The 12130-nt window shown below is 37.5% G+C and overlaps 1 protein-coding gene across 1 annotated transcript in view; it reads right to left on the reverse strand.

The window, feature by feature from the left end:
* Nucleotides 1-317: 317 nt before the first annotated feature.
* Nucleotides 318-12130, reverse strand: part of AP4E1 (adaptor related protein complex 4 subunit epsilon 1) — a 69412-nt gene continuing 57599 nt past the window's right edge. The window contains exons 18-21 of the mRNA XM_003586581.6: nucleotides 9735-10292; nucleotides 8510-8700; nucleotides 4494-4651; nucleotides 318-3601 (exon numbers count right to left, since the gene is read on the reverse strand). Coding sequence (XP_003586629.2) covers nucleotides 3441-3601; nucleotides 4494-4651; nucleotides 8510-8700; nucleotides 9735-10292 — 1068 coding nt within the window. The 3' untranslated portion in view covers nucleotides 318-3440. The remainder of the gene's footprint in view (nucleotides 3602-4493; nucleotides 4652-8509; nucleotides 8701-9734; nucleotides 10293-12130) is intronic.

Raw genomic sequence — 12130 nt, forward strand, 5'->3', positions numbered from 1 at the left:
AGGCAATATGGAAACAAAACACTGCTTTGAATGCTCTGGTAAGGCTAGGATGAAAGCAGGGGATATGGACAAGTTCCTGAGGATCAATCCATGCTCTAACCTGTCAGAAGCCCATAAAGTTTTCTCTGAACATCATACAGAAAGAGCAGTGTCTTTACTTTTAACCAATTATATGACATGCTTTGGGGCTATAATAAGTAAATCACTTTTTTCATCCCATTCCAATTGCTTCTGCTCTTTTTAGCTAATGCCTATCAAATTACTGAATAGTATTACTTTTAGATGATAAAGAATATATAGACTGAAGAACAACAACATAGATCACTTTGCATTTATTACATGTTTAACTGAATTTCTTCAAATTACAGAATTCAACTCCAAAATAAGGCAACTAATGCCTGGTAAGCTGTTATTCCCTTGCATTTTTCCCTCCTAACATTTTAAAACAAATGAAAACAACACCTTAAAAGACATGTGAATAGGTTCAGTGCACTTTCAGTGGCTCACAAACATGAGATAAAGACCACATTAACCCCTAAAAAAAAACTGCTTGATATTTTAAAACACAAATGACATGAACTAAAATAAAGGAAAAAATAAAACACTGCGTTTTAACCAAAATTGTTTCCATAGACTATAGAATATTTTTTTTAAATACTGCTCCTCTGCAGAGCACATGCTGTGCTTGGCATGCTTGGCACATTAGCACTTGGTAACTGTTCAGCTTCCATCTGCAGTTTTTTTCGGAAGGACCCATTCTCAGGGCCCACACTCCCCTGCGACTAATCTACTCCTCTGGTGGAAGCCTGCTCCTTCTTCCTCCACTGTCTCTTAAGGCTTTCCTGTCTTCCCTTTATTCTCCCCAGATTCACACTCATTGCCACCTGTGTTCTCAGCAAAGATGCCCAGCAGAGAACTCACCAGCTGCATCTCCCCTCCACAAGAGCTCTCACTCCAGATGTCACCCCTTTACTTGACTGAACTGTAACATAAAGAGACAATCTTGCCCCCAAAAAGTTTGTTCTTCCTACTTCGTCACATCTCCTATAATGCAGAAAAGGCTGGCAATGCCTCATCTAGAACTTAAAACATTCATTAGTTTAGGCAGAATTTATACTGCTCTGCAGTTCTTTAAAATCTACTCCTTCCTATTTTTAAAAACCATAAAAATATAAAAATGTAAACATTCTATTAAACATTCAGCAGAAATCCTTTTATCCTACTTTATGCAGTGGGTTCAGAAAGAACAAAAGTGACACCATGTTACCTCTGACAGACCCCAAATCATACTCCCAGCCCTAACCTACCATTCCACATTTCCCACCATTTGCACTGTGGGCCAAGCACGTCTCTCATGACAACTGCTGCTGCCAACCCTGTAACAAAGCAGCACAACAGCTCACTGTAATCTCTCCCAGCTAGCTGTCCACCTGCTTGTTGGGAACCTTTACATCCACTGCTCCACACTCCACCCAGCCGTGGTGACCACCCAAACTAATGGAAGCAGGGACACAAAAATATGAAGCACCTCTTTTGCTACACTTTACATTCCTTCACAAAGTGAGAGGGCACTTCCTATCTCTTTGTCAGAGTATCAACAGAACTAGGTGGGGTGGGAGGGTGCTGCTGACAGAGGCAGCACTAAAGAGAAAGCCAACAGTGTCCACACTCTCCCAACATTCATATTCCTATCGTCATGACACTGCTGAGAGCTTGAGGATGAATCTAATATTCTATTCAAAAGAAAAAACCTACTCAGGAAATTCTAACCACTTATTGCTCTTGTAGCAAGGTTTTACTGCATGCTTTTTAGAAGTATGAAATTAACAAGGTATTTTTTTAATGAGTAACTTAAAAATCAATTTCTTAACGTGGCTTTTGTTTTTAGGGAGACATACGCTAAACACAATAACCAGTGAAGTCTATCAGCTTTGGGGAATTCCCTATCAGTTATGACTAATGAGACAACCTAAAACCACAATTCCACACCTGGGTGATAAACAGTACCAATTAACCAGAGTATTAACTACAATGACTTAAAACTATATTACCTGAATAGTTTCTACCATGAAGTATCAGAAAAAGTGAAATAATAAATATTTTCCACAGCACCATAAGGTTTTATAAAATACTCTGTTTTTAACATAAATGTATAATCATAAGATTCTGGTCTATCATTCATATCAGGCTTAACCTCTTTTACTGATAATAGTTCTCACAGAGGTCATATAGGCACAACTGTAACATGAAAATCATATTTTACTGAAGATTCTGTATGGTAAACTTAGACTACCACTCTTCTCGTTGCATCCATTGAGTACTAGTGGATTCAAAGGCCAGGAAAGATGGTTTTGCCATTTGTACTCTATTCACATATTTTAATGTGCCCAAAAAATCTAAGTGGTAACTAAGATATTTGCCATAACTGAAAAGTCCTTTTATACCTGTTTACTTTAGTACTGTGTGCTCTTAACAGGTTTTGTTTCTAAATGATAGTATTATGTAAATGGCTCTGAGTTTTGAAAACAAGAACACAGTAATTCATTTTGAATTTTAAAAATTAATGCAAGTGGAAAACAAATTTTGTAGCCAAATTGTTTGCAATTATGTGTATCAAGTTATAATAAAAACTCTACCATAGATTGTGGTGGTTTAGTCGCTAAGTCGTGTCTGACTCTTTGCGACCCCATGGACTGTAGCCCACCAGGCTCCTCTGTCCATGGGATTTTTCCAGGCAAGAATACTGGAGTGGATTGCCATTTCCTTCTCCAGGGGATCTTCCCAACCCAGGAATTGAACCCAGGTCTCCTGCATTGCAGGTAGATTCTTTACTGACTGAGCTGTGAGGGAAGTCCATCTACCATAGATTGGATCCCCCCAAAATCCAACGTGCTTATGGGTCTCCTGAAGTATTAGTATGTGCTGTGCCAACTTAGCTCAGTACTGATCTAAGCAAACATTATTGAAAGTAATGACTTGCTGACCAAAAAGCATATACTGCATTCCAAAGCCAAATATGAATTTGATTTAGGATTATTAAGTCCATGTCTCCCCTCCATTAACGCAGAAAACTGAGACCTGGCTTTACTATAAATCAGCTTTAACACTAGAGTAAATCTGCTATAAAATTATTTATAACAAAATAAATTATTTTCAGACCCTCTACACTAAGTGATATATATAAATCTTTAGCAGTTTATAACATTAGCTTAGGCCACTTTTTTAGGACCCAAACCTACTGTACAATCCTGAGTAAAAGGTTAGGGGTACAGTTTCTTGGGGATCTTTCTTGATCATGAACCATAAAGAAAACATAAAACCACAACCTGTAATAATCCCCATTTTCATTAGAAGTACCATTAATTCTTTTTACTTTGGTAAATAAGTTTATCTATGTAAACCATTTATTTTGATGGAGTAAAATATAAGCAGAGCTTTTGCTAGGATCCCTCCATCACTTTTTGACACTGATAAAGTAAATAGTCAGGAAGAGTAGAACAGGAGGATCTGAACCACAGGGCTAACGTGTCACCATGAACTCGGAAATGCAGCAAGCAGGGGACGGATGGGAGCAGTTGACAGGCCAACAGCCCTTCATTACCTACAACAAAGCAAAATCAGAAATTCTTTAATACAAAAAGATTTCAACAGACAGTTCTACAAAGAAGATATACAAATATCCAATAAGCATGTGAAAAGATACTCAACATCACTGATCATTAAGGAAATGCAAATCAAAACTAAAATGACACACTACTCATACCCATTAAAACAGCAATTATCAAAATTCTACACCGGGGTACATAACTAAAAGAACTGAAAGCAGGGACTCAAACACAGATTATTTGTATATCCATGTTCAAAGCAGCATTATTCAGAACAGCCAAAAGGTGGAAGCAAACCAAATGTCCATCAAAAGATTAACTGACAAATAAAATATGGTGTATTCATAAAATGTGACTGTATTTAGGCTTACAAGCAAGGAAATTTTGACACATAACATGGATGAACCTTGAAGACATTAAAGTGAAATAAGCCAGTCACAAAAGGATGAATACTGTATGAGTCTACTTAGATGAGGTACCTAGAGTAGTCAAATTCATAGAGACAGAAAATAGGATGGTGGCTGCCAAGGGCTGCAGAGGAGAGGCAATGGAAAGTAGTGCTTAATGGGTACAGTTTCAGTTAAGAAAGAGGAAAAGGTTCTGAAAATGAGAGTGGCAATGGCTGCACAACAAAATGAAATATATTTAATGCCACTCACCAATACACTTTATGATCCAAATGGTAAAATTATGCTACATATACTTTACCACAGAAAAAAATTCTTTAATAAAGTCTGCACAACACACTTATCAAAAAGATGCTCATAAAAAAAATGCTCATAACAGGATATACATCCCTAAGAAATTAGATATTTTTAAGAGTTTGCCTTCTGATTGTAAGAAAAGGCCCCATAAACACAAGACTGCCTTCTCAAAAACTCTACAAACCTATAATGTCAACAACATGAAGTCTTAGTTCCCGTTGCAGGGCCTTTAAGGTAGAACGCAGAGCAGCTTGAGATTCTGACATCTTTACATTTTGTTTCACATCATTTGCAAAGGATAACCAGAGTTTACCAAAGTCTTCAGTCGAGATTTTTAATGGCCTGAAAATAATTGTGAAAATTAGATTTATGTCCATAAGAATGAAATGATTCTAAACAAATACATTTCAACTGATTCATGGGAATAAAAAAAAAAATCATTACAAATCTAAATCCTATGAAATCTATGTTTTTTAAACCAGACATGATCAGAATGCTGACCAAAATCCTCTAACTTGAAGACAATGCTGAAAACAGATGTTATTACAGAACAAATGTCTTTTCAATAAATCACCCAGTTCTTTTTCTGCGCATCAGTCATTACAGTAAAATTTCACCAAATAATTTCATGAATCATTCAAATATAAAACTTTTCTTTCATGTATACTTTAGACTGGGGATTCCCAGGTGGCTCAGTGGGTAAAGAACCTGCCTGCAATGCCAGAGATGCCAGAGATATGGGTTCGATTCCTGGGTCGGGAAGATCCCCTGGAGAAGAGCATGGCAACCCACTCCAGTATTCTGGCCTGGGGAATTCCATGGACAGAGGAGTCTGGCGTGCTTCAGACCATGGGGTCACAAAGAGTCAAACATGACTGAAGCAACTGAGCACACATACTTTAGATTTGGGGACGAGACACTCTATCAAAGTCATGTACAAAAGTACGAATACAAAGATCCAGCACCTTAAGCAAAATGGACCAAGAAAGAATTTTAATAAATACAGTTTTTAAATGGTTCAAGCAGCTAAAGATCAAATAGTTAACACTGGGATATCTCTGGGGGGAATGGGAAATTTTTATATTCTACTTACATTTTTCTATATCATTTAAATTCTTATAATAAGTACTGATTTTATAATTAGAAAAAAAATTTTTAAGATACAGAGGATTTTACTCATAAGAACAGAATTGTTTGTGGCACATATGCTGTGCTTCTTCAAGTTACTAATGTTCACCATGGGACATAACCTTCATAGTCACAGAATCTAAGTTTTCTGAAGGCTGGATTTTATCTTTTCAGCACGGCAGGCATAAATACATACTCTTTGACAGACTGATAAACATGTTCTTACTAGAAGACTTTGAAGAATGGGCAAAAATTATAGATGGATATGGAAAGTTAAAAAAATTTTTTACAGATATTCATTGGTATTCTACATTCTTCCTTCAGGCATGCTTCATTTTAAAAAATGTTTGAACACAGTACAATATATTCATAATACTAAATGAGAGCAGAAGGGTTAAAAGATTGTTTTCAATTATGCGGGTAGCACTGCACAAGCTAGTACAATAACTAAATGCTGTATGTCTAATAAAAGCTTAACAACTTTACTGGTCATAGCAAACACCCTCTTCCAACAACACAAGAGAAGACTACACATGGACATCAACAGATGGCCAACACCGAAATCAGACTGATCATACTCTTGGCAGCCAAAGATGGAGAAGCTCCATACAGTCAGCAAAAACAAGACCGGGAGCTGACTGTGGCTCAGATCACAAACTCCTTATTGCCAAATTCAAACTGAAATTGAAGAAAGTGGGGGAAACCACTAGACCATTCAGGTATGATCTAAATCAAATCCCTTATGATTATACAGGGGAAGTGAGAAATAGATTTAAGGGACTAGATCTGATAGACAGAGTGCCTGATGAACTATGGATGGAGGTTCGTGACATTGTACAGGAGACAGGGATCAAGACCATCCCCAAGAAAAAGAAATCCAAAAAAGCAAAGTGGCTGTCTGAGGAGGCCTTACAAATAGCTGTGAAAAGAAGAGAAGCGAAAAGCAAAGGAGAAAAGGAAAGATATAAGCATCTGAATGCAGAGTTCCAAAGAACAGCAAGGAGAGATAAGAAAGCCTTCCTCAGCGATCAATGCAAAGAAAGAGGAAAACAACAGAATGGGAAAGACTAGAGATCTCTTCAAGAAAATTAGAGATACCAAGGGAACATTTCATGCAAAGATGGGCTCAATAAAGGACAGAAATGGTATGTACCTAAACAGAAACTGAACATATTAAGAAGAGATGGCAAGAGTACACAGAAGAACTGTACAAAAAGAGCTTCACAACCAAGATAATCACAATGGTATGATCACTCACCTAGAGCCAGACATCCTGGAATGTGAAGTCAAGTGGGCCTGAGGAAGCATCACTACGAACAAAGCTAGTGGAGGTGATAGAATTCCAGTTGAGCTATTTCAAATCCTGAAATATGATGCTGTGAAAGTGCTGCACTCAATATGCCAGCAAATTTGGAAAACTCAGCAGGGGCCACAGGACTGGAAAAGGTCAGTTTTCATTCCAATCCCAAAGAAAGGCAATGTCAAAGAATGCTTAAAATATCACACAATTGCACTTATCTCACATGTTAGTAAAGTAATGCTCAAAATTCTCCAAGCCAGACTTCAGTGATACATGAACTGTGAACTTCCAGATGTTCAAGCTGGTTTTAGAAAATGCAGAGGAACCAGAAATCAAATTGCCAACATCTGCTGGATCACTGAAAAAGCAAGAGAGTTCCAGAAAAACATCTATTTCTGCTTTATTAACTATGCCAAAGCCTTTGACTGTGTGGATCAGAATAAACTGTGGAAAATTCTGAAACAGATGGGAACCAGACCACCTGACCTGCCTCTTGAGAAATCTGTATGCAGGTCAGGAAGCAACAGTTAGAACTGGACATGGAACAACAGACTGGTTCCAAATTGGGAAAGGAGTACGTCAAGGCTGTATATTGTCACCCTGCTTATTTAACTTATATGCAGAATACATCATGAGAAATGCTGGGGTGGATGAAGCACAAGCTGGAATCAAGATTGCCGGGAGAAATATCAATAACCTCAGATATGCAGATGACACCACCCTTATGGCAGAAAGTGAAAAAGAACTGAAGAGCCTCTTGATGAAAGTGAAAGAGGAGAGTGAAAAAGTTGGCTTAAAGCTCAACACTCAGAAGACTAACATCATGGCATCCGGTCCCATCACTTCATGGCAAATAGATGGGCAAACAGTGGAAACAGTGGCTGACTTTAATTTTTTGGGCTCCAAAATCACTGCAGATGATGACTGCAGCCATGAAATTAAAAGACACATACTCCTTGGAAGGAAAGTTATGACCAACCCAGACAGCATATTCAAAAGCAGAGACATTACTTTGCCGACAAAAGTCCATCTAGTCAAAGCTATGATTTTTCCAGTAGTCATGTATGGATGTGAGAGTTAGACTATAAAGAAAGCTGAGTGCCGAAGAATTGATGCTTTTGAACTGAAGTGTTGGAGAAGACTCTTAAGAGTCTCTTGGACTACAAGGAGATCCAACCAGTCCATCCTAAAGGAGATCAGTCCTGGGTGTTCATTGGAAGGACTGATGAAGCTGAAACTCCAATACTTTGGCCACCTGATGCAAAGAACTAACTCATTTGAAAAGACCGTGATGCTGAGAAAGATTGAAGGCGAGTAAAGGGACAATAGAGGATGAGATGGTTGGATGGCATCACTGATTCAATGGACATGAGTTTGAGTAAACTCCGGGAGTTGGTGATGGACAGGGAGGCCCGGTATGCGGCAGTCCATGTGGTCGCAAAGAGTTGGACATGACTGAGCGACTGAACTGAACTGAAACACTAACATTAGTTTCTCTCAGAAGTTTTCCATAGGTTAGCCAACCCTATCCTATACAGGGTCCCCCACACTATAATCATCCATCACACCATTTACTTCCTGTTCATAGGACAATTCACAGTTATACATCCATCTGTATAACTATTCAATATCTCTCTCTAGAATGAACCCTCTCCTCCCTTTGTGGTGTTATACTCCCTAGCACCTAGTACAGTGCTCTGTCCAGAGAAGAGCCTAGTAAATACTTGCTGAAAGAATGAACAACTTGAATTAATATTCCAAAAAATATTTACCTAATGAAATCTAACAGTGATAAGTTTACTGAAAATTCAAGCTGAACAGAGTGAGTATCCATCACTTGATAAGTTATAAAACCAGACAGATTTCCTTCTGTAAATGGTTTTTCCATCTGCACACTATATTGAAAAATTTTGGTGCTTTCTGCTTCTATTACGGGCAAACAGCATCCAGGTTGCTCAGTGATCTGTAAATAAAAGTAAAGTAAGTACTGAAGAAGGTATCAATACAGACTTTCACATGAATACCAATATTCTATTTAACTGAATTGGTACAAAAGCATACTATAGTGAGATATTAATAACAAGCCACAACACTAGGATAACTGACAACTTCACTTGAGAAAAATTCACTAGCATAGATAATTAAGAAATAACAATACATAGGTCAGAAGTATGCAACAAACAGCATTACAATGAAAATGTCTATGTGGTTTAACAACAACCAAAAAACAACAACAACAACAACAGTCCTGTGGCTCTCAATACTAACTAGTAGCAGGTTTTTAAAGCTAGGAGAATTTAAAGAAAAAACAAAAACAAAAAACAGGTCTATCTTTCCCTCTCATTCTCCACCCTTACTCAAATCAAGTTCTGGTGGTAAAGCTCAGACAACTGAACTGGGTTTTGGTTTGTTTTTAGGTTTTTAGAATTAGGTGATTCTAATGTATATCTATGGGCTTCTCTGGTGGCTTAGCAGTAAAGAATCCGCCTACAATGAGGGAGCTGCAGGAGACGTGGGTTTGATCTCTAGGTCAGGAAGATGCCCTGGAGGAGGGCACGGCAACCCACTCCAGTATTCTTGCCTGGAGAATCCATGGACAGGGGAGCAGGGCAGGCAACAGTCCATAGGGTCACAAAGAGTCAGACACAACTGAAGTGACTTAACACAGCATGGCAGCACAACGCACACATCTACAGTTAGGAATTTCTGCCAGGTCAGGCCCAGGTAATATCCCACTCAATGCATTCTAGCTCAGAGAAGAAATTGGATCAGTTTTCTCAGTCTTCTCTAATACAATCTTTATTATGTTCCCTTGTCTCCTTTGAATGATTTGTCCCACTTAAAATAATTTTAAAAATCTGTCACACCTTTTTTTTTTGCTAAAGAAGAAACAAGGATGTGGGAGAAATTTATAAGCCATCAGAAGCATCAACAGTAGAAACACTAAGGAAGCACTGTCCATTTAAGGCAGAAAAAATAAACCATTCATTGTCTTACCTTGAAATTTTCTGCAGGAGCCATTTCTAAGTTAGCACTTTTCAGTTCCAAACCACTCTTATTAAAAACTGACCAGACCACCAACAAACAATCATCTTTCCAAATTTTGTAAGAAGACACAGATATGGCTTCATTATTACAGACCTCCATAAGATCTGAATGTATGTGTTCAGTAGTTTCTTCCAACAAAGAAGAAGCTAAAGAGATTTCATTGGCAACTGAGGCTGGAGTGGCTTGAGGAGGATGAAAAACTTCCATGTTGTTATCAGCAAACAAAGAGGGTGTAGACAGCCTGCAATTTGAGATTTTCTCAACCAAGGGCAGTTCTGTCAGTGACTCAGAATCCAAAAGTTCTGAACTGAGAGAAAATTTCTTTAATTCTTTGTCTCCTCTATCCTGCAAATTATCCAAACAATAATCTTCTTCGTAAGTCACATTTGATGAAGAACTAAAGGAAGAACGGATTATATTTTGATCAGTGGTTGTTTCCTCACTTTTGGTTTCTTTGATTTTTGATTTCCTTCTAAACTTGTGAGAAATGGTATCTGCTTTTCCGAGCTGCAAAGATAAAACATAATAATACAAAAAGAAACCATTCTACTACATCATGAGTCAAACTTTTTTTTAATCATTTCAAATGAACAATGTAGTAACTAGCTAAGGTTCTACCTATTAGAGATGAATAAAATGTTAAGCCCTAAAATTCTGACAGCTACATAAGCTAAATCTACTATTAAGCTAAATCTACTTCTCATTAAAAACACATAAAACCAGAAAAAGAAATAAGGTCAAAAAGTCAACAATGAACAATTCTAAATCTTGTTAGATTTCAGAATGCTAGAGTACAGAATTGCACAAATTAAAAACAGTGAGAAAGTTAGCAATTTTTTGTTTCCAGAGTTGTCCTGTAGAAGCTAAAATACCCTTAAACATAGGGATGCCTCAAACTTTGGCTCAGTAATCTATAATAGTCCTATTTTTATGATCTGTGAGTCAATAAACAGGGAAGAAAAACTGACTTTACCTTAATAATCAACTAGCACTGGCTAACTAGAACTCACAGAAGCAAAGAATTCTAAAAGTGACTAGTGAAGTACATTACAGACTCAGGGGATGGGAACAGCAAGTTTGCTATTCTTGAGCTAAGCCTCCCAAGGAAATGGCTGAGAATTCATGCAAGAGTGATGGCTCAAGAGCCCTCTTGCCTCACAAAGAGATGACTGGATGGCATCACCAATGCAATGGACATAAATTTGGGCAAACTTTGGGAGATGGTGAGGGACAGAGAGGCCTAGAATCCTATGGTCCATGGGGTTGCAAAGAGTCAGACACAACTGAGCAACTCAACAACATTATTACATGTATTATTAAAAAATAATACATGCTAATTTTACATAATTATTTGCTTCCCCTCCTTTCTGCATGATGCCATCTGAGTTATAACACAGTTCCTCACATAATTCAGAGCCCCCCGAAACAAGGAAATACACTCTTTTTACACTCTTTTTTTCCAACTAATCTAGTGACAGCTGAAGAAAAAAGAAAAATGTGAGGGGTAACGCAGAAAGGATTTAACCTAACTTAAATAGAAAAACATCCTACTTACATTTCTTATTTCGAGCCCACCAAAAAAAAGAAAAGTCTAATTAATTTATCACCCTGAATGTTCTCCTGAGAAATACTCTGAAAGCTATGTACTTTGTTGAGAAGGTAGAAATCCTTCAACACCAGGAAAAAGGCTCACCAATCAGGGCTTCATAAGCCTTGGAGCACCCTGACCCTGATGCTCTCTGACCACTGAGAACTTGCCCTATTAGTGACAGATCATTCAATGGAAACCACCACAGCCTGCTGGAACAGTTCACGGACTCAAGATCAGTCACTCTGCTGCTGAACTACACATGCTGAGACAACATTAAGATACATTAATTACCTATTAATACTTTTAAAATGAATTCAATTCACTTTTTCTGATTATCAAGTCTGACAAAAATAAGCTCTGGAAAAGAAAGAGATACAGGCAAAGAATGTAGCCTAGAGACTTGACTAGTGTTGACAGAGATGGAGGGAAAATTCCACCAAGGGAGGTGAAGGATGAAAAAAACTGTGATATAAAACTGAAGAAAATATAGCTCTAATCATAATTTTGCACTAGGTGGGATCATTTGCCCATCAAATGGAAAATTACATATGGAATACACAGACACTCAAAAATAGCACCTGTCCTTCACTCCACAGTTTATTCTTTTACTAAGAGAATAATATATCAGCATAAAAATTTTTGCAAATCATAATCAAAATTTCTGAATATAATTATCACTTTTGTATAATTCCTTTCAACCTCAATACACTTTTATCTTAACAGTTACAAGCAATATAAAAAATTAATATTCTGG

Source organism: Bos taurus, chromosome 10 (assembly GCF_002263795.3).
Source record: "Bos taurus isolate L1 Dominette 01449 registration number 42190680 breed Hereford chromosome 10, ARS-UCD2.0, whole genome shotgun sequence".
Classification (NCBI taxonomy): Eukaryota; Metazoa; Chordata; class Mammalia; order Artiodactyla; family Bovidae; genus Bos; species Bos taurus.